Source organism: Oncorhynchus masou, chromosome 5 (assembly GCF_036934945.1).
Source record: "Oncorhynchus masou masou isolate Uvic2021 chromosome 5, UVic_Omas_1.1, whole genome shotgun sequence".
Lineage (NCBI taxonomy): Eukaryota > Metazoa > Chordata > Actinopteri > Salmoniformes > Salmonidae > Oncorhynchus > Oncorhynchus masou.
Genome location: NC_088216.1, coordinates 52,620,673 through 52,648,663, shown reverse-complemented (window position 1 = coordinate 52,648,663; position 27,991 = coordinate 52,620,673). Strand labels below are relative to the sequence as shown.

The 27,991-nt window shown below is 42.5% G+C and overlaps 2 protein-coding genes across 5 annotated transcripts; both read right to left on the bottom strand.

Moving 5' to 3' along the window:
- Nucleotides 1-35: 35 nt before the first annotated feature.
- zgc:109965 (Nicalin-1-like) lies at nt 36-6,859 on the bottom strand. The gene is made up of 15 exons (XM_064955826.1): nt 6,715-6,859; nt 6,287-6,477; nt 5,966-6,110; nt 5,654-5,751; nt 5,406-5,483; nt 5,208-5,311; nt 3,679-3,767; nt 3,197-3,336; nt 2,912-3,090; nt 2,661-2,748; nt 2,436-2,474; nt 829-998; nt 650-703; nt 320-398; nt 36-92 (listed from the first exon to the last, which is right to left on the bottom strand). Exons 1-15 carry the CDS (start codon nt 6,857-6,859, stop codon nt 36-38), a joined length of 1,656 nt encoding a protein of 551 aa, XP_064811898.1.
- A 2,636-nt stretch (nt 6,860-9,495) lies between these two features.
- Nucleotides 9,496-27,642, bottom strand: LOC135539814 (protein FAM219A). Of its 4 annotated transcripts, none has more exons than XM_064965947.1 (6): nt 27,365-27,642; nt 23,246-23,348; nt 14,734-14,836; nt 13,796-13,879; nt 12,495-12,570; nt 9,496-10,465 (listed from the first exon to the last, which is right to left on the bottom strand). In XM_064965947.1, the coding sequence occupies exons 1-6, from the start codon at nt 27,425-27,427 to the stop codon at nt 10,307-10,309; spliced, it is 588 nt and encodes a 195-aa protein (XP_064822019.1). In that variant the 5' UTR covers nt 27,428-27,642; the 3' UTR covers nt 9,496-10,306. The 4 variants fall into 4 exon arrangements, with proteins under 4 accessions (XP_064822019.1, XP_064822022.1, XP_064822020.1 ...); XM_064965950.1 differs by having other exon boundaries at nt 12,516-12,570; XM_064965948.1 differs by having other exon boundaries at nt 23,246-23,345.
- Nucleotides 27,643-27,991: the final 349 nt, after the last annotated feature.

Here is a 27,991-nt window from a genome sequence, read left to right as displayed (position 1 = left end):
CTGTCTTCCAGGTCTTCAAAGCATTGGTCACAACCTTACTTCTGTTTGGACTTCACAGCTGCTTTCAGTTTGGTGTAGAGATATCCACAATTCTTAAAAAGGAAGAAGGAAAGTGGATAAATCAGCACATGGTCAGTGTTTCTTGAGCAACAATTTCAGACCCTGGCACTAATGCATAATTAATATTGCATAACCTCACAATAAAAGAATATGCTTAATATCCCCGTTGGGAAAATGCACTTTTTTGGATCCAGTGACAGGGTTTGTTGACAAATGGGCAGTCTATGTATACCAAGGTGAACTGTGAATGTCTACCAACCTCGATGGCATAGTAGACTATCGCCAGGTAAGCAGCTATACAGCCCCCAAGGAAGAGGTCAAAAGCTGCTGGCTTAATCCTGGTGATAAAATATGTAGGGAACGAAATCAAGTTAACAATTACCAAACATAATGAAAACATGGAAACAACCTCACAAACCCAGACGATGAAATGCATTGTTTACTTAATGTCTATACAATATTCGTATAATAAAAATATGAAAAATATAAAGGTTAGTTGTTGGATTGGCAAGTGTGGGTGATTGGATACTGTTTTCCTCATTGGACTAGCACCTAAAATGTGACTGTTTTACACATTTAGTCCTCATACCTATACATCATCATTGGTTGCTCCATTTGGTCAAAAAAGGTAAGTTCAGGATCCCTGAAAGAGAAACAAACATTACCAATTCACTCTTAACAATCATAATTTCAAGGAACGAAAGGTAGGAAGACGTGCTCTTTATGGCTGTGTGCATGCGCACGTGCGTGCGTCTGTCTGTCTTGTACCTCTTGTCTTGGCGGAAGGTGTGTCTGTGGACCTGGTGCAGATAGTACCTCAGCTCATGTTCCAGAGTGTTCACCAGTATGGTGTGTTTGGGATCCTTATCCAGCTGTGTTGCCCGTGGGATTGATGTCAGGAAGGACATCAGGCTAGACATGCGACTGTCCTGAAACTCCTATACCAGAGATTGAGATGAACTATTGAGGATGCATACTGCACAAGTTTAGGTTAGAGGTACAGTGCCTTTTGAAAGTACTCATACCCCTTGACTCATTTCACATGTTGTTGTGTTACAGCCTCAATTCAAAATGGATGAAATGTATATATTTTTTCTCAACCATCTCCACACAATACCCCATAATGACAAAGGGGAAAAATGTATTGACATGTCAATAAATATTTAATTTACATAAGTATTCACACCCTTTTGCTATGACACTCCAAATTGAGCGCAGGCTCAACCAATTTCCTGTTTCCATCGATCATCCTTGAGATGCCACTACAACCTCATTGGAGTCCACCTGTGGCCAATTCAATTGTTTGGACATGATTTAGAAAGAAACACACCTGTGTATATAAGGTCCCACAGCTGACAGTGCATGTCAGAGCAAAAAATATACCATGAAGTTCAAAGAACTGTCTGTAGATCTCAGAGATAGAATTGTGATGAAGCATATACTGTGTGTATATATATATGAGGAAGCGTATAAAACTATTTCTAGCATGTTGAAAGTTTCCAAGAGCAAAGTGGTTTCCATAATTGGGAAATGAAAAAAATATAGAACTACCCAGACTCTGCCTAGAGCTGGCTGTCCGACCAAACTGAGCAAGAAGGACTTTAGTAAAAGGCATGACAGTTTACAATCCAGGGAAACTCCAAGCAGTTTAGTCACCTTAACTTGCAAAATTTCCACATTATTCATTACGAGATGTAGTTGAGGTTTAGGGTTAAGTGAATGGTTTGTTCCAAATGCAATGCTTTAAGTTTAGGAAATATTTAGGATTAACTTATTCCTTGCAAAACATTCTGAAACTAGCTGCAGCTCTTTGTTAAGTGTTGCAGTCATTTCAGTCACTGTAGTAGCTTAAGTGTAAAGTGTTGAGTCATCCACATACATAGACACACTGGCCTTACACAATGCCAGTGGCATGTCGTTAGTAAAGAATGGAAAAAGCAAGGGGCCTAAACAGCTACCCTGGGGAATTCCTGCTTCTACCTGGATTATGTTTGAGATGCTTAAATTAAAGAACACCCTCTGTGTTCTGTTAGACAAGTAACTCTTTACCCACATTATAGCAGGGGCCATAACACATAAGCCATAACACATCAATATTTCCAGAAGCAGACTATGATCAATAATGTCAAAAGCTGCACTGAAGTCTAACAAGACAGCCCCCACAATCATTTTATAAATCAGTTTCTCTCATCCAATCACCAGTAATCAGATTAACGATTCCCCTTGCATTATGTTTTCACTGTGCATAGGACAGTCAACTTCTGATAAATCTGCTTGGAACTGATGCAACAGTGTACACTAAACTGGATGACAGAATTGTTCCTTTCATGACTGTAGTTGCCTTTCCTGATTCTGGTAAAAAAATAAAATCTTACCATTTGGCCCTTGAAGACCTGTATGTCTTTTGGGGAACCCTATTGGAAAACAAATTGAGATGAGTTAATTTGTTTCCTCATTGATTAAAATAAAGTATTATTTTGTGTATGTGTGTGTGTGTGTGTGTGTGTGTGTGTGTGTGTGTGTGTGTGTGTGTGTGTGTGTGTGTGTGTGTGTGTGTGTGTGTGTGTGTGTGTGTGTGTGTGTGAGTACATGTTTTATACCTTGTCAGAGAGATTATACATAAACCGAGCTAGCGATTCTGCAATAACGATGGCATTGCGCTTCATCTTCCTCAAGTCCACGTGCAACCTGTTGGGAGGGTAACAGTCTCATTATGGACCTTTTCCAGACTCTGTAATAATGCCAATATGTCTAAGAGTCTAGATACTTGACTGGGAAAATCTTGTGGAATATGCATTGAATATACTGTTGTCATTCCACCCTAAAATAAAACAAGAGTAGTGCCACTCACACAGTGTCCAGGATGGAGCCTCTGAGTTCAGATTTGGGGTCCTCTAGGTGAGACAGCGTGAAGCCTGGTATCCTGCGCATGGCATAGCGCTCGTGCTCCCAGGAAACAGTGGACTCCCCCAAGTTGATCTTCTTGTGGACCATCCCAAACCTCACCCAAGGGAACCGGGAAGAAACTACCTACATGGAAGGTGGTGGGATGCATGTACGTTTAGTTCATACAAGTGACATTGGGCCATCAAGCGCCTCCACACTTCCTACAGTATCTGCTGGTGGGAGGAGTTACCTGTTCCAGATGTTGTACGAAGGCATGCTGAGGGGTGCCAGGTTTGGGGGGGCGGGACACGTGCAGGAACATGTCGTCCCCATTGGCCAACGTGTCCAGACACAGAACAAACGCCACATTGTCATGGAGAAGGCTGGTCTCTGGAGGGAGACAGACCACAAGGATAGAATCAACTTGAGAGAGAAATAAGGCAAGGCTACAATCAACCAGACTGCAGGGCTGTTGTAGCAGTGTCCTCCCAGCCATGGTTCACCCACTAAACAGCAGATGAAAACACAAGTATGTGGCATAGTAGGTATGAAAACATGTGTTAGGGGGCCTACCTCCCTACTGTAGAAGCCAGGTGTACATGCAGTGGGTAAAGTTTTTAGGGTGGAGATGCTTTATGTTTCTGACTTGAGATGGTTGGTCTTGGTCTAGTCTTCGATAGTTCTGGTCTCGACTCCATAACTGAAAGACGATCAAGTGAAATAACAACTCACCGGCATGATCCATATTCTCCTCTATAAACCTCTTGGTACCCAGGAAGTTATACTTCCCACCACCAGTCAGGGAGAAAAGAAGATGGTATCTAGAACACAAAGAACACAAGTGTCTTTTCAAATGCCCAAATATTCTCTTAAAACCTGATTGGATATGGTACTATTACTCAAAGTGTATGATATTTGAAATGTATTACAAATTTAATATACAGTGCATTTGGAAAGTATTCAGACCCTTTGACTTTTGCACTTTATGTTACAGCCTTTTTTTTAATCTTCATAAATCTACACACAATACCCCATTATGAAAAAGCAAAAACAGGTTATACATTTTTGCAAATATATAAAAAATGATAACTGAATTATCACATTTACATAAGTATTCAGACCCTTCACTCAGTACTTAGTTGAATCACATTTGGCAGTGATTACAGCCTCGATTCTTCTTGGGTATAATGCTACAAGCTTGGCACACCTGTATTTGGTGGAGTTTCTCTCATTATTCTCTGCAGATCCTCTCAGGTTCTGTCAGGTTGGATGTGGAGCGTCGCTGCACAGCTATTTTCAGGTCTCTCCAGAGATGTTGAATCAGGTTCAAGTCCGGGCTCTGGCTGGGCCACTCAAGAACATTTAGAGACTTGTTTTCCAAAAGACACTCCTGCATTATCTTGGTTGTGTGCTTACGGTCGTTGTCCTGTTGAAAGGTGAACCTGGTCCTGAGCAGGTTTTCATCAAGGATCCCTCTGTACTTTTCTCCTTTCATCTTTCCCTCAAGCCTGATTAGTCTCCCCAGTCCCTGCCGCTGAAAAACTTTGTCACAACATGATGCTGCTGCTACCACCATGCTTCACCATAAGGGATGGTACCAGGTTTCCTCCAGACATGCCGCTTGACATTCAGGCCAAAGAGTTCAATCTTGGTTTCATCAGACCAGAGAATATTGTTTCTCATGGTCTGAGAGTACTTTAGGTGCCTTTTGGCAAACTCCAAGCCGTCTGTCATGTGCCTTTTAGTGAGGAGTGGCTTCCGTCTGGCCACTCTACCATAAATTGGTGGAGTGCTGCAAAGATGGTTGTCTTTTTGAAGGTTCTACCATCTCCACAGAGGAACTCTGGAGCCATGTCAGAGCGTCCATCAGGTTCTTGGTCACCTCCCTGACCAAGGCCCTTTCCCCTGCTTGCTCAGTTTGGCTGGGCAGCCAGCTCTAAGAAGAGTCTTGGTGGTTCCAAACGTCTTCCATTTAAGAATGATGGAGGCCACTGTGCTCTTGGGGAACTTCAACACTGCAGAAATGTTTTGGTACGCTTCCCTAGGTCTGTGCGCGACACAATCCTGTCTAAGAGCTCGTCAAGGGGTCTGAAAACATTTTCCGAATGCACTGTATATGTGATTAATTATTTTAATTTCATCTATGAATAGTGATAATATTCAATATATATAGTAATCATTTATGCCACTTAGCGACTTAAAGTCATGTGTGCATACGTTTTACGTCTGTAAATAACTAAAAGATAGTGTGTATAACTCACGCAGGCTGGCTGTGGGGGTTGCTGTAAAGTTTCTGGAAAAGACGGACCAGCTCAAGCAAGATGATGACTCCGCTACCATTGGAGTCTGCTCCATATGACAGCCACTGTTTTACACATGCACCAATATTTTTGATTGAAACTCTGTATTTGTGAATAGATTTTTATTTCACTAGTATACGCAGCGTGCAGTTGACTTACTGGAGTAAGGCCGTAGGAGTCGTAGTGGGCCGTGATAACGATGGTGGGCGCATCCTCTCCAGCACCAGGAAGTACACCCTGAAGGCACACTGACCAATCACAATCTGTACACAAGTCTGACTTGGCTATGTTGGGACCAGAAGGCCTAATACAGTATTTCACATCCAATTATAATTCATTCCAAGGTTCAAATGCCATAAGAATTAGCTGATGTCCTTGGTCATAGACAGGGTTGGAGAGAGACTCACCTCCAGAGTAATGATTGTACTGTCAGTGATGGGCTTGATGGGGTTGGTGTTGCTCACTAGAATCTGAAATACGGTGGCTGTAACCATACTACGGAACACTGACAGAGAGTAAAAGAAAGAAGTTCAAGTTGTGTTATGAATGCTGAACCTATTACATTTATTATTATTAAAATCGATTTTCACATTGCGCTGTATCCCCCTCCTTTCTCTTCCCTCAGTCTACCTCCTTTCTTTCATCCCCTTTACTCATGCCCCTCTCCAACCTTCCTACTCTCCAGACCCTCTTCCTCCCATCCCGCCTTCTCCACTTACCTCGGACCAGTATAGAGGAGGTGCGAGAGGCTGCGGCGTGCTTGACCTCTTCGTACATATAAAGGAGCTGCTCGTCCTCCGGGGTCACGTACACAGGCATGATGGTATCCTTTAACAACGCTTCGCTCTCACTCACCATGAAGGTCTGTATGGAAGCAAAGGGTTAACACTATATTGGATTAATGTGCCACATATCCAGAACTTGAAGGTGCAAGGTAGAGAAAACAGGCATTGTCATAAACCTGTAAATTGTTGTATACTCCCAAGTGATTGATATTACAATAGAATGGGCCGCCAACCCTGATAAAAGGTCTAAGATACCTGTATGATATCCTGGGGGACAGCGGACATGTTTTTGGGTAGCAGGAGGAGTACAGCGGCAGCGCTCTGCCTCAGAGCCTCAAAGTATCGCTCCACGGTGAAGTCCGGCAGCTTCATGATGACACAGCGTCGTGTTAACACTGGTTCGTCTGCTGAGCGGGCCTCCGCCTGCACGATGGCACCGCGACAACCTCCACAGGTCAACACAGAGGTCACATGAAAAAACACAGTTCCAAACTTCACTTTGTCTTTCCTGTCTCAATCACAGAAAATAATGAAAACAGTGCACAAATATCTTCTTTAGGAGTACAGCACATAAAAAGAAAGCTGCTCCACAGAGCTGCACTATATATTTTGAAATGATCGAATAACATGTGTAAACCTTTCTCTGGTGTAGATACTTAGTATGTCTGGCCAAGTGACCCTACCATGTTTTTCCTGCTGAATGGCATACTGCTGCATCCTATAGGCAGTGAACTCGTAGGAGGATACAGTAGGCAGCACAGAGGCATGCAGGAGCTGAACACACAGCATGAGCAGTGCAGCCGCTCGGGGCAAAATTCTCAGCAGCATGGCTCCACGTCCTGATGAGATCCCCTTACTGTCCTGACACAGAAATCTATGGAGGAAGGTTGGCTGTTATACATGTGCTTATTGAAAACACGATCACTCAAGTAGTATTCCTCTTTTTCAGGAGATTCCCCAGATACGCCAATAGAAAACTCCCTTACACCTCACCTTACCAACAGATATAGCACTATAGCCAAAGGATTTACGAAGTACCTGAGCAGCTTAGGAGAGACGCATACCATTCTCTCCATGGCCTATGCCCAGAGTTAAGTTGGGGCCCAAACTATCCAGGGAGAGACACTCAGGGCCTGTATGTCTTTACTCACCTGTCTCCTAGGCTCTCTCCCTCTCGGTGGACAGACAGCGAGTTCTCTCCACACCTCCTTGCAGCGTGGACATAGACTAGCCTCCTAAGGGAGAAGGCTCAAGACGCCTCGTTGGTAAGCCGCTAAACCCGTGTCCACCATCTGTCCCTGGGGATAAAGTCAGGCTAATCACCCCCTCTTCCCTTCTCTCTCCTACCCTCCTGGCCTGGCCCATAGTTACTGTCACAACCCCAATCACTAGTGGAGGTAATAATTGTACAAGCCCTTGGTCATTGGGCTATCGCCTACAATTTGCTCTATTATAGGTTCTCAAACATTACAAAAATAAACATCTGAGGACATTATTTTAAATCTGTTTTCTATCCAGCACCTGACCATTGGCTGTGCATATTTTTCCTTTTTCCAGACATCACATGGCAGTTGCACCACAACTTTTAATTCAGACCGTTGATATTTATTTGTAGACATGATACACTACACAGAACAATAACATTGTTACATACAGAAACTTTAATTGTTCACATCTTCATTAAAATCACAATGAGTGTCTGAATGATACCCCCAAAAAAACCTATGGGCAATATTTAACATCCGCAAAATGGCACTAAACTCACAATATTATGAGTACTGTAGAATTTCAGTGCAGTTTCATAGCTGTAAGTGCTGCCCTCTGTCTATGTTAAAATGTAGAACCCCCCCAAATAAATTAAAACAAATAAACAGGCAATAAATATCTTCCAATACAATGCATTACTTAAGGCATACTCTACTTTAGACAACTCTGGGGTGAGAGTGAGTGTGATCAGAGAGTGTGAACTTGTGATCACAATGACAGGGGAAGCTAATGCTTAGCGCTCAGACAAAGCAGGGATACATTTCCATTGCTATTTGGATGATGCATCCTTCAATATAGACAAAGCGTTTTTCCACTTCTTGCCTACTGAACAGTGTTCCCTGTTTCGCACCATCCTAAAACAGCAGGTATTTTCATTATTTTGGATTGACCCGTTTGTGCTTGATTTGTGTGTATTCAAACTGGAGTCAATCCCTCATATCATTCATTGCACTACAGTGGATTGCACTGGATAACCAAGCACCCAAAGAAATACAGTAAATAACATATTTACCTCATACATCCCTTGCTTTACATATAGTACGCTATACACAGTCTTGGATCATTAGACATGAGGAGCAATTTCCAATTTGAAGCGTTCCATAGTGCATTCTGTGTGTATGCGCCATGTGTACTGTGCCTGTGTGATTGCACAGACTGTGTCAGTGGCAGTGAGAGAAGCACAATGTGGCGCTACAGCCTACTTCTGGAAGCACTATAGGAGGACATGGGCTGCTGTGTGTACAGGCGGACATGGGCTGCTGTGTGTACAGGCGGACATTTTGCCCAACCACTATCATTAGTGTACTGGTAATATCCCTGCTCAGGAATTCAGAAGGACACATGCTCCATTTCAACTGGTATATTCATACAATATTTTAACACCATCTCATGTTAAATTATGGCTGTTATGACCATGAAAGTGTTTTTTTTTGGACACTATTATACAAATACATTGTTTTTTTTAAATGGCCTTTTGGCACAGTTAAACTACAGTACCGACAACCACTGGGTGCCAGGACTAGGAAATTGTATTATAGTATGGCAGGTACAGTAATGGTTAGCACATGGTTGTTAGCACATTAATCCTATTGAGCATATTGGAAAATGTGCTTTCATACAACAGTTCAAAGCAATTTACACGACAAAATAAAAAGATAAGATTAGAAGTACAATAGACAAGTGAAGACAGCATAGTGAAATCAACAATGAGTATACGTATAAGCAGGATGACCCAATATACAATAATATTGAGGGGTAACAACCCATTTAGTGTTGAAGTAATATCCACTAAAATAAGTTATTTTCATGTGGACAATAGTAGAATGGCACTAAATACACATTGGCTTCACCATACAGTATCGGACCTAGCCTGGTCCCAGATCAGTTTGTACCATCTTGCCAGCTCCTATGGTCATTGTCATGCCAAACAATGTGCAAGACAGCACAAACAGATCTGGAACCAGGCTTTGTGACCTTTGAATCCCATATCTTTTCTCCATGTTAAGTACTGCACAAGAAAATGACTAGATCTAATTGGCGCTAGGGTGAAGTCGCAGTAGACTGGTCCCAGATCTGTTTGTGCCTTCTTACTTTGACCATACTTCAGTTTGTCAAGAGAGCACCAGACAGATCTGGGACCAGGCTAAGGATGCAGTGGGTCAAGTTGAGAGCCTAACCCCCCCCCCCCCCTCCCTCCCCAGTTACTGTATTGGTAAGGGTGTTTATCTAAGTGGCACAGTGAGCAACATGCAAAGCTGTTCTCAAGTCATATAGCAAAGTTTTAAATAGGAATAGTTATTCTGATGTCACACGTATCACGACAACAGGAAGAGAGAGAAAATATGATCAGAAAATATAGAGGAGCGAGAAGACAGACTGCTGCAAATCCACTCAATCAAAACTCACTTTGCATTTTAACTTGTGAGATGCCTGCTTGGGAACATAAAATAAATATTTGGGATTCCTCTGTTCGTTGCTGTATCTCCTTAAATATTCTAAAAGATTTGATATTTGATTTTAGACACGTTACACACACTCAGACAGCTCTTCAATCAAATGTTTGTCCTTTTTCCATGCTCACAGTACATTCCCTGTTGATCCCTCCATACAGTAACAGCAACAAAGACCTTCAGGAGGTCAAAACAAAGTTTAAGACGACATAATCCTCAAGTGACCATCTTCGAAACACTGCCATCTCACACAAGTTCAGCATTTGAGACCATTTCATTGCCATCCATGTAATATTCCAAGATGAGACAAGGGAGAGCTGCTTCTGAATACTACTCAGACATAAAGACCCTATAACGTAACAGACAAATGTATGCACATGTCCTACCATAGGAGGAACCAGTTACTCTCAGTAAATTTGTTCTGCATTTTCACCCTTTTCAAATCCACACTAATTCCAATACACCTATTCTTCTGTCCCGTCCCCACAATCATTTAAACTCCTCCTCTTCCTTGTTGCTGCCCTGGTGGCAGGGGCGGGAGCATCTGTCATGGGAGGGGCTACTGGATGTGGCAGGCTGAGGATGAGGTGGCTTGGCAGCACATGCAGGTGGGGTTGACTGATTTGGGAGGGATCAGATCCAGATCCTCGTCGTCAGGGATCTCGTCTAGCCGGTAACCGTCCTTCAGAAGCTGGATGTTGAGGTCCTGGTTGATCTGCTGCAGGGGACAGAGTGGACAAAACATGATCATTTCCCAATCGTAATACAGTGTGTTCGGAAAGTATTCAGACCCCTAGACCGTCTCCAAATGTTGTTACGTTACAGTCTTACTCTGAAATGGATGACCATGTCCCCCCTCAGTAATCTACACACAATACCCCATAAGGACAAAGCAAAAACAGGTTTTTAGAGATGGAAAAAAGAAGATTTTTTTACATGTCACATTTACATAAGTATTCAGAGCCTTTACTCAGTACTTTCTTGAAACACCTTTGGCAGCGATTACAGCTCAATTCTTCTTGGGTATGACGCTACAAGCTTGGCACAACTGTATTTGGGGAGTTTCTCTCATTCTTCTCTGCAGATCCTCTCAAGCTCTGTCAGGTTGGAAGGGGAGCGTCGCAGCACAGATTTTCAGGTCCCTCCAAAGATGTTCGATCGGGTTCATGTCCAGGCTCTGGCTGGGCCACTCAAGGACATTGAGTCTTGTCCCGAAGCCACTCCTCTTGTCTTGGCTGTGTGCTTAGGGTCATTGTACTGTTGGAAGGTAAACCTTCACCCCAGTCTGAGGTCCTGAGTGCTCTGGAGCAGGTTTTCATCAATGATCTCTCTGTACTTTGCTTCATTCATCTTTCCCACAATCCTGACTAGTCTCCCAGTCCCTGCCGCTGAAAAACATCCCCACAGGATGATGCTGCCACCCCGCTTCACCATAGGGATGGTGCCAGGTTTCCTCCAGACATGACGTTTAGCATTCCGGTCAAAGTGTTCAATCTTGGTTTAATCTGACCAGAGAATGTTGTTTCTCTTGGTCAGAGTTCTTTAGGTGCCTTTTGGCAAACTCCAAGCGGGCTGTCATGTGCCTTTTAGTGGGAAGTGGCTTCCGTCTGGCCACTATCATAAAGGCCTGATTGGTGGAGTGCTGCAGAGATGGATTTTCTTTCTTGAATGATCTTCCATCTCCACAGAGGAACTCTGGAGCTCTATCAGTGACCATTGGGATCTTGGTCACTTCCTTGACCAATGCCCTTCTCCCCGAATTGCTCAGTTTGGCCGGGTGGCCAACTCTCGGAAGAGTCTTGGTGGTTCCAAACTTCTTCCATTTAAGAATTATGGAGGCCACTGTGTTCCTGGTTGACCTTCAATAATGCAGAAATGTGTTGGTACGATTCCCAAGATATGTTCCTTGACTCGGAGCTCTACGGGCAATTCCTTCGACCTCATGGCTTGGTTTTGGCTCTGACATGTACTGTCAACTGTGGTACCTTATATAGACAGGTGTGTGCCTTTCCAAATCATGTCCAATCAATTTAAATTTACCAAGTGGGCTCCAATCAAGTTGTAGAAACATCAAGGATGATCAATGGAAACAGGAAGCACCTGAGCTCAATTTCAAGTCTCATAGCCAAGGGTCTGAATACTTGCGCAAAGTAGGTATCTGTTTTTTTATTTGTAATAAATTTGCTAAAATGTCTAAAAACCTGTTTTCACTTTGTAATTATGGAGTATTGTGTGTACCCCCATTATGCGGTATTGTGTGTATTGTATTCTTTTTTTTTTCTCCCCTTATCAATTTTACAATAAGGCTGAAACGTAACAAAATGTGGAAAAAGTGGTCTGAAAACTTTCAGAATAGACTGTAATAAAGAGCCACGCACGTTATTATTGATTTGAAATGTCACAATGTTTTCTGTAAAACATAAGCGAGTACAGAAATGCTATGGGTCGTGCTAGTCATTGTATAGTCGCAGACCTAACACCAAGTAAAACTCAAGTGAGACAAAAATAAAATGACTATTTAAACACATATAGACAAACACATGGATAGAAATGTATGGTGATGAAATGTATGGATAAATCACGACTGATGGAAACGCCATAGTTATACATTTAAAGTGAATGAGAAAAAAATACAGCTTATAGGATGGAAGCTATGGGAATTGACATAAGCAGGGAAGTGACATGACAGGTTATGCAGTGCTTATGACAGCTTATGGTGACATTAGCTGTATGTAGTGCATAGATACCTGGTCCCTCAGACATCTCACCTCGGCTGAGGAGTATCCAGATGAAGAGTATCTGGACATGTCAAAGTCATCATCACTGAAACAAGAAGAGATGGTTAGTCTGACACCTAGACCTCCCAAACACCAGGACGTAACACAAACATTGATAGGGACAGTAAAAAAAGTTAAATAAATAAAACAATATTGTGCTATTGAGCTTACATTTCTAGATAATAAAAAGGGAACTGTAAACTCATTTCGGGATACTTTTGAAAACATTGCTCCGCATTTCAGTGTGTTCCCTTCCAGAAAATAATTTATGAAAACCAAAAACACAGTGTTATATTCTAGCTCTCCAGGCATCTCCCTCATAGATAATTAGGCACCATGAGGAACTGACATTTCAGCAGGATTGATTTATTCTAACAGAGACAACCAGCAGAGACAATCTGGAACGTTCCATTGATCCCGACTCCAGGAATGATTGGTCCTTTTCTTAATGAGGCTGAACTCTATCAGACATGCCCAAAGACAAACACACATGTACTTTCATACATGTGTTTTTTTTTTGTGTGTTTTTCGAGTAAGGGCACATGACATAATACGAAATTGTGTGTGTGTTACAGAGAACAACTATGACAGTGCAATTGAGTGCAAGTGTGAGAGAGCGCGAGAGCATGACGTCATCGTTGTGATGGGTGCCAAAAAGCGCAAATCGGCAGATAAAGGTAATGGAAAAACAACACAGGGTACAAGACCCATGTATTTGTTCCAAATGGCACCCTATTCCCTTCATAGTGCACTACTTCTGACCAGGGACCTAGTCAAAAGCAGAAGGGAAAAGGTTAGAAAAGGGTGCCAATTGGGACGGATCCCATCTGTATCACATGCTGGGCAGGGAGCACTGAAGGAGGGAGGACACTGAGCCTCTTTTCCCGGCGGTCCAAATCCCAAACCCCCTAATCCGGCACCCTGGGAGAGGATTTTCCCTAAATTTGGGAATGACTGCCTGCTTGCCGAGAGAGGGAGGCTCGGAGCGGAGCTGTGACAGCCAAGAGCAGTTACACTTTTCCTGCTTACCCCGAGTCGGATCACCCTTTTCTGGTATGTGCTACTCTTTCAGCCTGTATTGAATAGTAGAAGTAGTTAGTCCCCTACGCACTGTGACTGAGCTTTGAAAGGCTGAAGGCAGAGGTCTGGAACAAGTCTGTTGGAAGCCAGTGTCAGAGAGAAAGAGAGTAGACATCGGCAAGATGTGAGATGGATATCTTCTTCTCACCCTTTTGAAATCCCATTCAGAGAAATATTACATTCACCGTTACCTGTCTGTATCCAGCGCTACCAGGGGCTTCTCATCTGGGCTGGTCTGGTCTAAAGAGGAGTAGCCTTTGTTTGGCACCACCAACCTAAAGGAGAGTACAAGAAAAGACACAAAACGTGTGTGAAAATGTCATGGGGATCCTCAAAGTAACATTTTCAAGTTTTCAATAAAAAGGGCAATATATCCCAAAATCTTAAACTTGAATGTTAGGTCAATTCCAGTTATGTGGCGCCAAAATTAAGATATTCTGGTTCCTGGGTTTCTCCTCCGATCTCTTGAATACAACAGATCTGTGGCTAAATCTGGGCCAAATCTGGGATATCATAAAATGGCACGAACCAGCCTCCTCCTCAGCAGCAGCTGTTAGTCACAGCAGGGGTTAGTATTCTCCTAGCCTGGTTAGAGCGCTTTTGGCTAAATCGCCATCCTCCAATCTAATGGGTGCTGCCCATAATCTGTGGCTCTGGGTGTAGGGGGAGCTGCTTTCACATCTCTGCTAATCCACCGAGGGACTAGGATTACAGACAAAGGGAAGGGCACCTGTTAGTGGGTTTGACTGAACCAGGCCCATACGCTTATCAACTAGAGTGAGTCTGAATTTAGCATTCACACAGACTCCCATTTCTAAAGTCCCTGTTAAGTTATGAATGGTTTATATTTTGAGTTTTAAAATGTTAAAATGTGCTATTGTGTATTTCTGATAGAAAACATCTACCAGAAAGTCTTAAATGCTAAGACCCCTTTTCCATCTGTTCAACCAGAAATCAAAGCCTTTACCTATGGCTAAATTTTAAAGACGGAAAATACAGACTCAGCTTTCATTTGACACCCAATTTGATATAACCTATTAAGTTCACGTTGGTGCTCATTGGTCCTTTTCCATGGAAATGCCACAAAATAATAACATGGTGAGGAAACCATCAAGTTTGAGCTTGTTACCGTGTTCTGGCCATGACGTTGTTCTTCTTGGGTTGCTGGTTGACAGGGCTACCCACGGTGCCATTTTTTACTGATACCTTCCTGGCCAGCTCTCTCTGTTTCTCTGCCAATCACAGGAGATAACATCATAGTTAGAAAAGATTAACAAACAAGGCAACAGTAAACATGTAGTCCCCCATGGATGATGCAGCGCCCAACCTTGGGCCAATTGAGACAGCGCGTGTGACTAACACATTTCAGCTAATTACTTCAGCTCCCACCTTGGGCCAATCAGTGTAATTTTAGCAAATTCTGGATTTCTACTGCAAGACGCGTCATTCACCCAGGTTTCTTCAAAATCGGACCAGGGATGTCTAAGATATCACATGTCACTAACATATGAATGAACAAACAGAGAGAGCTCCAAAGTCCCCTCTCCGATTTCATCGTGAGCGACAATGAGGGAAAGTGCCACTCCATCCCCATTGTCTTCCAACAGGTAGTGTCATTCCAAGCGAACACACAGTCCTCAGCATAGTCGTCACCACTATTTTATGCAAGACAATGCCCCAATACCCTTTTCCACAATGTATTCAATTGTTCATCTGATTTGCTTTCTTTAGTGGGCCTACAATAAAACATGTTGCTTTCAGGTCCATCACTACCTTCTACCTGAAAATGTCTAAAAACAAAATGTTAGTAGGCAACCGTACTGCAACACTGGTTGTGCTGACATATGGAACACTGTGGTCATTTATAACTCATAGCCCTACTGGAGGGGCATGTGGGGTTTATAATGTAAACTTTGGGCTTGACTTTTATGGGACTTCCACACTGTCGTCTGTGTGCTTGGAATTCCTCTGCGGTTCAGTGGTGAATAAGCAGGCTGCCAAGACAATGATTGTGATGCAAAGCTTAATTAACATCAACATGACACTTCATTTATTTAGTCTCTGAAGCACAGTGCTGCTGACCAACTGAGTACATGGGAGGGAGATAGGGTTATGGGATTGGAAGCGGTGACCTCAAAGCCCTTTCAAAGTTTTTGCCCTGGGTTACGTTGAGTAACTTCAGCCTGTTACTGCTTGCAAGGGCCGAATGGCTATTGGGCATTGGCTTTAGGCAATATACCCCAAACAACTACAGAAATTCTCAGGGAGATCAAACACACTAAAGCTTTATTAGGCTTTATTGTGGAAACCGTTTAATACAGTGCATTCGGAAAGTATTGAGACCCCTTGACTTTGTCTACATTTTGTTAGGTTACAGCCTTGTTCTAAAATGTATTACATTATTTTTCTCACCAATCTACACACAATTCCCCAAAATGACAGTGAAAATAGGTTTAGACATTTATGCAAATTCATTAAAAAAAATTTAAAAAACATTATTTACATAATTATTCTGTGTCACAGGAAGGCCCCAAAAAATTGTCAAAGACGCCAGTCATCCAAGTCATAGACTTTCCGTGTGGTAGCACAGAGAACAGCGGTATCGGAGCTCCAAGTCTAGGTCCAAAAGGCTCCTTAACAGCTTCTAACCTCAAGACATGAGACTGCTAAACAAATTTATCAAATGGCCACTTGGACTATTTACATTGACACTCCACTCCCCCCCTTGTTTTTACACTGCAGCTACTCGCTGTTTATTATCTATGCATAGTCACTTTACCCCTACCTACATGTACAAATTACCTCGACTAACCTAGAGTTGCAAAGGGTCGGAATATTTCCGGTAAATTTCCTAGAAATGTTCCATGGGAAGTTAAGCCCGGGAATTTGGGGAATTTTGCTTAAATTCATTTAAAAAAAAGTTAGCTTATAACAGTGAACCTTTGTGGGATACACAAGGCAATTCTAGGTCTTGTGGCATATTTTGGTTAACCCATCCCAAATTCAATGGAATTACAAGCCTCTGCATGCACAGTGCATTCTTCCATCACATGTGCAGCTGATTGTCAAGATTTTGCACACTAATGAGATGCTATTGAGCCCACACTACTACACTGTCTGAGCCAAGGACTATATGCTTTCTGGTATGTTTTGATTACAATACTGGGTGGGGTGAATATATTTAATATGACATGCATGATTTTTTCTTTACTAGTAAATAGTAGCCTACAGCAGAGTGTGTTTAAATCATTTATAACTTGTTAATTTCGGCTAGTTAGTTTTTTCTACCATGTGGGTTTTAGCTTGCTTGAGCCTGCTAACTGAGGAGTGTTAATTCACCTGTTTCCATACATGTTTCATTTTAAAACATTTAATCTAACTGCTTAACTATTTATCTGGACATGGAATTGTAATTGTTTTGTTTTTTTTAACTCATTTTCTTCTAATCTTTACACAAAAATGCCATGGGCACTATCTGATGTGTGGAGAATTTTCACTGCAGCCAATGTAGAAGGAAAAGCTGTGTACATTTGCAAATACTGTGCCAAATTATATGTTGGACAACAGAAGGTATTTGCACTGGTGACAGACAATGCTGCGAATATGAAGGCTGCTTGGTCTAAAGTGGAGGAGTCCTACCCTCACATCACACCCATTGGCAGTGCTGCTCATGCACCGAATCTGCTCCTCAAGGATATCATGGCACTGAAAACAATGGATACACTCTACAAGCGAGGCAAGGAAATGGTTAGGTATGTGAAGGGTCATCAAGTTATAACAACAATCGACCTAACACCAAGCAAAGTGAGAAGAATAAGAGCACCACATTGAAGCTGCCCAGCAACACCCATTGGGGTGGTGTTGTCGTAATGTTTGCCAGTCTGCTGGTGGGGAAGGAGTCTCTCCAAGAAATGGCCATATCACAGTCTGCCGATATGGACAGCCCCATCAAGAGGATCCTCCTGGATGATGTATTTTGGGAGTGGTAAGCAACCTAAAACCTATGGCAGTAGACGATGCCATCCTGTCTGATGTTCAGACACTGCTTGTAAGAGAAGAAATCCGTACTGCCCTGCCCACTTCACTGCTACTCCAAGCAGAGGAAACTGCAATTCTGAAATGCATCAAAAGTGTGAAGACTTTGGTCTGAAGCCCATACACGCCGCAGCATATATGTTGGACCCCAAGTATGTTGGCAAGAGCATCCTGTCTGGTGCAGAGATCAACAAGGCCTATGGTGTCATCACTATCGTGTCTCACCACCTTGGCCTGGATGAGGGCAAGGTTCTTGGCAGTCTGGCAAAGTACACTTCCATGCAAGGGCATAGGGATGGAGATGCAATATGCTAGTTGTGCCAACATATTTCATTAGCCACCTGGTGGAAGGGACTTTGGGGATCTGAGGCTCTTTCCCCTGTTGCCTCCATCATACTCCAAATCCAACCAACATCAGCCGCCTCAGAGCACAACTGGTCCATGTTCGGCAACACACACACACTAAAGCACACAACAGGCTGACCAATACAAGGGTTGAACAATTGGTGGCCATCTGTGCAAATTTTAGGCTTTTTGAGCCTGACAACGAGCCATCCTCAACAAAGTTGGAAAGTGACAGTAAAGATGAGCCCTCAGAGTCAGATGTTCAAGAGCTGGACATTGAGGAGGTCCAAGGGAGAAGACATGGAAGCCTGAGAGGAAGACAACCAAAGCTTTAGTTTCTAAATTCATTTTACAGATGTACAGTTGAAGTTGAAAGTTTACATACACCTTAGCCAAATACTTTAAACTCAGTTTCACATTTCCTGACATTTAATCCTAGCAAAAATTCCCTGTCTTAGGTCAGTTAGGATCACCACTTTATTTTATAAATGTGAAATGTCAGAATAAGTGGAGAGAATGATTTATTTCAGCTGTTATTTCTTTCATCACATTCCCTGTGGGTCAGAAGTTTACATACACTCAATTAGTATTGCTTTTAAATTTAACTGCGTCAAATGTTGCGGGTAGCCTTCCACAAGCTTCCCACAATAAATTGGGTGAATTTTGGCCCATTCCTCCTGACAGAGCTGGTGTAATTAAGGTTTGTAGGCCTCCTTGCTCGCACACGCCTTTTCAGTTCTGCCCACAAATTATCTATAGGATTGAGGTCAGGGCTTTGTGATGGTGACTCCAATACCTTGACTTTGTTGTCCTTAAGCCATTTTGCCACAACTTTGGAAGTATGCTTGGGGTCATTGTCCATTTGGAAGACCCATTTGTAACCAAGATTTAACTTCCTGACTGATATCTTGAGATGTTGCTTCAATATATCCACATCATTTTCCGTCATCATGATGCCATCTGTTTTGTGAAGTGCACCAGTCCCTCCTGCAGCAAAGCACCCCCACAACATGATGCTGCCACCCCTGTGCTTCATGGTTGGGATGGTGTTCTTTGGCTTGCAAGCCTCCCCTTTTTCCTCCAAACATAACGATGGTCATTATGGCCAAACAGTTCTATTTGTTTCATCAGACCAGAGGACATTTCTCCAAAAAGTATGATCTTTGTCCCCATGTGCAGTTGCAAACCATAGTTTGGCTTTTTTATGGCGGTTTTGGAGCAGTGGCTTCTTCCTTGCTGAGCAGCCTTTCAGGTTATGTTGATATAGGACTCATTTTACTGTATTTATAAATAATTTTGTACCTGTTTCCTCCAGCATCTTCACAAGGTCCTTTGCTGTTGTTCTGGGGTTGATTTCCCTTTTTCGCACCAAAGTGCGTTCATCTCTAGAAGACAGAACATGTCTTCTTCCTGTGCGGTATGACGGCTGCGTGGTCCCATGGTGTTTATGCTTGCGTACTATTGTTTGTACAGATGAACGTGGTACCTTCAGGCGTTCGGAAATTGCTCCCAAGGATGAACCAGACCTGTGGAGGTCTACAATTTGGAGGTATTGGCTGATTCCTTTTGATTTTCCCATGATATCAAGCAAAAAAGGCACTGAGTTTGAAGGTATGCCTTGAAATACATCCACAGGTACACCTCCAATGGACTCAAATTATGTCAATTAGCCAATCAGAAACTTCTAAAGCCATGACATTTTCTGGAATTTTCCAAGCTGCTTAAAGGCAGTCAACTTAGTGTATGTAACCCTCTGCCCCACTGGAATTGTGATACAGTGAATTATAAGTGAAATAATCTGTCTGTAAACAATTGTTGGAAAAATGGCTTGTGTCATGCACAAAAGAGATGTCCTAACAGACTTACCAAAACTATAGTATGTTAACAAAACATTGTGGAGTGGCTTAAAAACGAGTGTTAATGATTCCAACATAAGTGTATGTAAACTTCCAACTGTAGGTCAAATAGGGGAGAGGCGTTGTGCCGCTTTATCTGTTTTTTGAGACCAGGTTTGCTGTTTATTTGAGCAATATGAGATGGAAGGAAGTTCTATGCAATTAGGGCTCTATATAATACTGTATATAATACATATATATAATATAATACTGTACACTATTGGTTTTGGATTTGGGGACTGTGAAAAGACCCCTGGTGACATGTTTGGCGGGATAAGTGTGTGTCAGAGCTGTGTGTAAGTTGACTTGCAAAGAATTTGGGGTTTTCAACACATTAATGTTTCTTAAAAAAAGAGAAAAAAAAGAAGTGATGCAGTCAGTCTCTCCTCAACTCCTAGCCAAGAGAGACTGGCATGTATAGTACTTATATCAGCCGTCTGATTACAATTAAGAGCAAAACGTGCCACTCTGTTCTGGGCCAGCTGCAGCTTAACTAGGTCTTTCTACACAAATGTCATAAAGTAAAAGCATAGACACCTTAATAGAGAAGGTAAAAGTTACCCAATAAAATACTACTTGAGTAAAAGTCAAAGTATTTGGTTCTAAACATACTTCAGTATCAAAAGTAAATGTAATTGATAAAATATACTTAAGTGTCAATCATTTCAAATTCCTTATATTAAACAAAGCAGACGGCACCATTTCTTGTTTTTAAAACATACAGATAGCCAGGGGCACACTTCAGCAATCAGATATCATTTTAAAACAATGCATTTGTGTTTAGTGAGTCTGCCAGATCAGAAGCAGTAGGGATGACCACGTGTTCTCTTGATAAATGTGTGAATTGGAATATTTTCCTGTCCTGCTAAGCATTCAAAATATAACGAGTACTTTTGGGTGTCAGGGAAAATGTAGGAAGTAAAAATAACGTTTTCTTTAGGAATGTAGTGAAGTAAAAGTAGTCAAAAATATAAAAAGTAGGCCTCTTGGGTGCCGCAGTGGTCTAGGGCACTGCAGTGCTAGCTGTGCCACCAGAGACTCTGGGTTCGTGCCCAGGCTCTGTCACAGCCGGCCGCAACCGGGAGGTCCGTGGGGCGACGCACAATTGGCATAGCGTCGTCCGGGTTAGGGAGGGTTTGGCCAGTAGGGATATCCTCGTCTCATCGCTCACTAGCGACTCCTGTGGCGGGCCAGGCGCAGTGCACGCTAACCAGGTCGCCAGGTGCACAGGTGCTTCCGGGTTGAATTCGCAGTGTGTTAAGAAGCAGTGCGGCTTGGTTGGGTTGTGTTTCGGGGGATGCATGGCTTTCGACCTTAGTCTCTCCCGAGCCTGTACGGGAGTTGTAGCGATGAGACAAGATTGTAGTTACTAACAAATTGTATACCATGAAATTGGGGAGAAAAGGGTGTAAAATTGAAACAAATATTTAAAAAAAAAACCATATAATTATGTAAAGTTACCCCCCTAAAGTAAAGATGCCCCCCAAAAAACAACTTAAGTAGAAATACTTGAAAGTACTACTTAAGTACTTTACGCACAGGTGCATCCTGTTTCCATTGATCATCCTTAAGATGTTTCTACAACTTGGAGTCCACATGTTGTAAATTGATTGGACATGATTTGGAAAGGCACACCTGTGTGTGAATTTGAATAGTTGAAAGTGCATGTCAGAGCAAAAACCAAGCCATGAGATCAAAGGAATTGTCCGTAGAGCTCCGTGACAGGATTGTGTCGAGGCACAGATCTGGGAATCTGCAGCATTGAAGGTCCCCAAGAACACAGTAGCCTCCTCCATCATTCTTAAATGTAAGAACCATCTCTGCAGCACTCCACCAATCAGGCCTTGGTAGACTGGCCAGATGGAAGCCAATCCTCATTTAAAATGCACATGACAGCTTACTTGGAGTTTGCCAAAAGGCACCTGAAGGACTCTAACCATGAGAAAAAGATTCTCTGGTCTGATGAAACCAAGATTGAACTCTTTGGCCTGAATGCCAAGTCTGGAGGAAACCTTGAACCATCCCTACGGTGAAGCATGGTGGTGGCAGCATCATGCAGTGGGGATGTTTTTCAGCGGCAGCGACTGGGAGACTAGTCATGATCGAAGGATAGATGACTGGAGGAAAGTACAGAGCGATCCTTGATGAAAACCTGCTCCAGAGCGCTCAGGACCTCGGACTGGGGCGAAGGTTCACCTTCCAACAGGACAATGACCCCAAGCCCACATGTGAGACAACCAGGAGAGCCTTGGGGACAAGTCTCTGAATGTCCTTGAGTGGCCCAGCCAGAGTCCGGAATTGAACCTGATCAACCATCTTTGGAGAGACCTGAAAATAGATATGCAGCGACGCTCCCCATCCAGAATGGAAGAAACTCCCCAAATACAGGTGTGCCAAGCTTGTAGCGTCATACCCAAGAAGACTCGAGGCTGCAATCGCTGCTAAAGGTGCTTCAACAAAGTACTCAGTAAAGGGTCTGAATACTTATGTAAATGTGATATTTCACAGTTTTATTTGTAAGAAATTTGCAAACATTTCTAAAAACCTGTTTTTGCTTTGTCATTGTGGGGTAGTGTGAGTAGATTGATGAGGAGAAAAAACAATTTAATCAATTTTAGAATAAGGCTGTAACGTAACTAAATGTAGAAGTCCAGGGGTCAGAATACTTTCCGAATGCACTATCTTGGTTATGACTTTCAGTCAGTAACTCAAACCTATTTTGATAGCTCTAGGCCTATGTCAATAAAATAGCAAAACATGGTAATGTTACAAAGATGCATGCCAAAGAAGAATCATCACTTTGGTGCATCTGACTGAACCTGCCTTTCTGCATGTCGCTGTGCTATAAGCCTATCATAAATATTTATTGTGATTACGCAAAGAACACAGCATTGCTCCAAAAATAGATGAACTACTGAATGAGAATAACACCGTTGACTCATTAATACATTCTGTCTGGTGGATATGTGGTGTAGGGATGTTATATGATGTACTGTTTTATCTTTAGCTCATTTAGTACAAACATAGTTCACCGTTTTATCTTTTGTTTTAGATCTAATGTGGGTGCTTTGGTGTCTTTGCACCCCAGGACGAGGCAGCAGCTAATGGGGATCCCTAATAAATGCATTAACCGATTGCTATAGCTGATTCACTCAGTTTGATAGCATGCCATCAATTTATGCATTTGCTCAAATGCCACAGCTGGTGGTTGTATGTCGTTATATATTGACTGACAGACTGAATGAATGATTTAATAATTTATAGACAGAGAGATGGTCTTATTGAAGGCCACCGTGTGTTAGTAGAACACAGACACATTGATGATGTACAGAAAATGAGGAGTGGAGATCCTATTATAAGGCTCACCTATTTTCACTTGCAGTGGGGAGGGCTTGTAGTTCATGGCCACCGTTTCCCCTTCTCTAGTATCGGAGTCGGCCTCGGAGGTGGAGGATGCTGCTGGGTCCTGCTGCAGAAAAAAATGATGATTAGCTTTCCCATGTTTGATTTGTCATTTTCTATCAGATGTGTTCAACTTTTTTCCCCCACCTTTATTTAACCAAGTAGGCCAACTGAGAATAAGTTCTCATTTACAACTGCAACCTGGCCAAGATAAAGCAAAGCAGTGTGACAAAAAAAATAACAGAGTTACACATGGGATAAACTAAAGTACAGTCAACTTTCAAGATTCAGTGTGTTTGTTTTACATTTAACCTCTGGCACAAATCAGCTTCCATAAGCGACAGTCGTATTTTCAATTCCAAAACAGGCAGACTTCAGCTTAACTTCACAACCGGTGAAAAGATTTGTTTTATTTGACCATGCCTAAAAGGCCTTTTCTAGCCCCTTGAGCACCGTCTTCCCCTCATCTATGGTGTTCTACTTATATTTTACTGTTTAGTTAGCCTCTGCTTCCAGGCTTCGCTCACGTAAGGTGAAAGCCTGTGACAGAGACTACTGTTAAGTGTGTGCCTGCTTGTGACTATGCTTGGCCAGTTTCCACTGCCAGAGCATTCTACTTGTGAGACTGGGCTGGGAGTGGGCCAGTGAGGATGTCTGTGAGTGACGTCACTCGGGGGCCGTGGGAGAACAGAGGGGGTTCCTATTGGACGGGAGTGTGTCCCAAATGGAACCCTACGTAGTGCACTACTTTTGACCAGGCTCTGGTCACAAGTAGTGCACTATAACGGTAAAAGGGTGCCGTTTGGGACGCAAACCAAAAGCTGCTGGATGGTGGAAGGTCTGGCTGGCTGGTCTGCCTACTCCATTGACAGAGCCCTGCATTATGTTCACCACAAGCCTGTCACAGCCAGCAAAGTAGGCCGGAGCAGAGATCCCACAAGGGCAGCCTGAAAGAACACTGCATTCTCTCCAGGGAACTGCCTGGCTGCCGTGGTGAAACAACAGACCACTAACAAGCAGTACAGCAGGCAGAGCATGAAACTACTATACAGCACCTAGTGAACATATCCAGTATAGAGTCCCTCTCTTGCAGTTTACCCATTCTGCTGACTTCAATTTTATAAGCATAGTTGATTACATTTAAACACGTACTGTGTAGTCTACACTGTAGACAGACCTAAGTGTCATTACGTAATAGCCTATATTTATATTTGTAATTTAGCAGACACTCATCCAGAGCCACTAACACACCCACTTATTTCACTCCCAGAACAAGTGTTAAATAACAGACTCAGAGCTTTTCCCCCTGTCTAGTACAATTCATACCAGCACTGGACACAAACAACAGCTTCATCCGGTGAAATATTGTTCATTAAGCTGAACGAATTAATCAAAAGTGACAACGTGGTGCTAACAGAGCACAGGGACATGGGAAAGTACAACAATGAGCTATTCCCACTGTAACAGCCTGCAAACATCAGGCTATTTTTGTTCTGCGACAAAGACCCATTATTTTCTTTATTAGGTTTTCCAAACATCAGCTTCTCCTTCTACCCATTCAGAGTCACACCTTAGCTCACACAATAGAGCTCTGAGCAGCTGGAGAGAAAAAAAAATATTTAAGTTCTCCACTCACAATAGATGAAGTGTGGATGATATGTCAAGTTATGGAATTATGTTGTCCTTGAGGTCTTTAATCTAGTATGGATGCATGTAGAAGGTGCATCTGTTTTTGTGATGAAGTGAGCTCTCACTGTGCAGAAGGTGAGGGATACATGTTAGAGGTCATACAACATCAACACACACTGATACATCTTCTATATGTATCCATGCTTGATGAAAGACCTCAAGGAGATCATACCATACACCAGTTAAACCAGGTGTGATTCCATTCCCTGGTCTGGTCAGCTATGACCTCCTGAGCTAACAGCAGTGGTGGAAAAAGTATCCAATAGTCATAATTGAGTAAAAGTAAAGATACCTTAATAGAAAATGACTCAAGTAAAAGTCACCCAGGAAAATCCTACTTGAGTAAAAGTCTATTTGGTTTTAAATATACTTAAGTATAAAAAGTAAATGTAATTGATGAAATATACTTAAGTATCAATCATTTCAAATTCCTTATATTAAGCAAACCAGACAGCACAATTTTCTTGTTTTTATTTATTTATTTAATTTACGGATAGCCAGGGGCAAGCGCCAACACCCAGACATAATTTACAAATGAAACATGTGTTTAGTGAGCCTGCTAGATCAGAGGCAGTAGGGATGACCAGGGATGTTCTCTTGATAAGTGTGCGAATTAGAATATAATTTTCCGGTCCTGCTAAGCATTCAAAATGTAACGAGTACTTTTGGGTGTCAGGGAAAATTTATGGATTAAAAAGTATATTATTTTCTTTAGGAACGTAGTGAAGTAAAAGTGTTGGCAGAAACATACCAGGTCCCGTCAGTTCAATTGGATGTGGCATTTGGCTTAAATACATGTCACCCTTCTATAGTGCTGTTTAAGTTAAAGGGAGTGTTGGCACAACCCAACTCAAACCGTAGCCTAATTCTACAAAGGACAGCCTGTTTTATTAATTTGAAGTCAATTTCAGAACATTTGAGAGGCAGTTGTCAAGTTGATTCATTTTCTTTACCATTCACAAAGAACTGATTAGCATTAGAATGCACAGAGCTCTCTGTGCAACAGAACAGCTGGCTCTTTGACTCTCTGATATGGATTGAATAAGGATAGACTACAAGTTGTCACTGCGGTCTACGTAGGCCTAACAGACCGAGCCATTGGATTTTCTTCAAGTAAATCAGGCTAGAAGTTGAAACCAATACTAGAAATCTGAAGAAAAAAATATATTTTTTAATCACTGACAGCAGTAGTACGTTGAAGTCTTATTACAAAAACAGGCTTGAGGAAAGGTGAATGTCAATGTTGAGAATTTAAAAGAAGCAGGCTGAGAGAAGAAAATAATGGCAATGATGGAGCTCTACCATTCGTTTATGACCAACACACAAATACATTAAGGCGTAACCAGATAAAAGCATTAAATCCATGCCAGCATTAGCAGACGTGAGAAACATGAGAACATGGACTGTGAATCAAATCGATATGTTGAAGAGAAGCGAGACAGGCCTAAATTATTCTCTCTGATTTTGTGCGGGGTGTAGTAGCACTATCTTTTTCACGGTCAAAGTATGTTCTATCTAATGCACCTTGAAAGAGAATATATAAAACCAGCAGACACTAGGCCTTACTTGGAATTAATTTGACACCCCGGCTGTTGAGGAAATTAAGGGACCTAACCACAGTGTATGGGGCCCTAAACACACTGAATGGTGAAAACCCATGAAGAAACAATGAAGGACATTGAAAGACCTAGTTGTGGTGGTGAACCTATACTCATCCTGCACTGACAGGCACCTGCAGTCCCTGTTGAGACTCAAGAGGTACAGAAAGGTCATTCCTGAAACACCATGCATATATCGAAGCCAGAATGCACAAATTAAAAGTGAACTGACACAGTGTCCAGACCAGTGTGTATGTATGTATACAGTGCAAGTGCGAATGTTAATCTGTATCCAGAGTTAAGCCTATCAGTGGTATAGTACTGTAATTCTCTCCTCCAGACGAACCTACCATCTCGGGCTATGGATCAACTGAGGCTGGGACTGAGGCTGTCGGGCTGGGGCTAGGCATCAGCTGGAGACAGTGCATATTCACCCAGCCAACAGTCGTCATATCGAAGCGAGGTCTACTTCCCCCTCCCCAATTCCCAAGAAATAACACGTCACCAGTTTGGTTAGAAACTAATCGCGGTGGCAATGACGGCCAGACGAAGTCCATCCAATAAAATGTTATCGGTCAGAAGAAATGCTTAGGAAGACTCGAACATAATTGTCAAACGGGAACCCACCCACCCCCACCCCAAGCTAACAACACCAGGCAGTCGCTAACCAGCTGTCTGACAAGGATTTTCGACAAACACACCCGTACACGCATTTACATTCTAGTATGGGCTTAATTTCAAGGTAATTTGAACTCAAATGAAGCTAGCAATAAACTAAACAAGACATGGCACTTACCAAGGGCTGCGTCTCCGTAACTGGGGGTACTTGGAACCTATCAATTTCTTCTTCCTTCATCATTTTCGACGATTGGTGTTAGCTAGCTACACCGCCAAACCGATGTAAGATCTTAATACTTGTAAGCACAAAAATACTCGACTTATTCCTTAGGTTGTCGCATGAACGATCTGTTATTTTTGTGTGATTCACGTTTGTTTTCTGCCTCTAGTCTGTCAGTAAGGCATGGTCAGATCTGGTGACTCAACCAAAACAGACAGAGCTTCGTCAGTCCTAGTGATCTATCATTCGCGAACAAACGGCTCTTTTTGAATGTATCTTTTTGGTGAACGTCGGGAACATAATGGAATCGGTGAAAGAGCCGTACATTTGGCTCCCTGATTTGCATAATGCTTTTTGACCTCAAAACAACGTTTTTCTGCGGATAAGTTACAAAATAATTATCTAAAGAGAGTGAATCCTCACTGCAAAAACAATAAATAATGGGGAGAGCGCGTCAATCTGGTCCACGCCGTCTTGGAGCCAAATGAACCGGCTCTTTTACGTGAATGGAGCCAAATGAGCCGGTTCACCAAAAAGACTCGGAATGACCATCGCTCGTCGGTGCCATCTTCCGGGTCTGGAAAA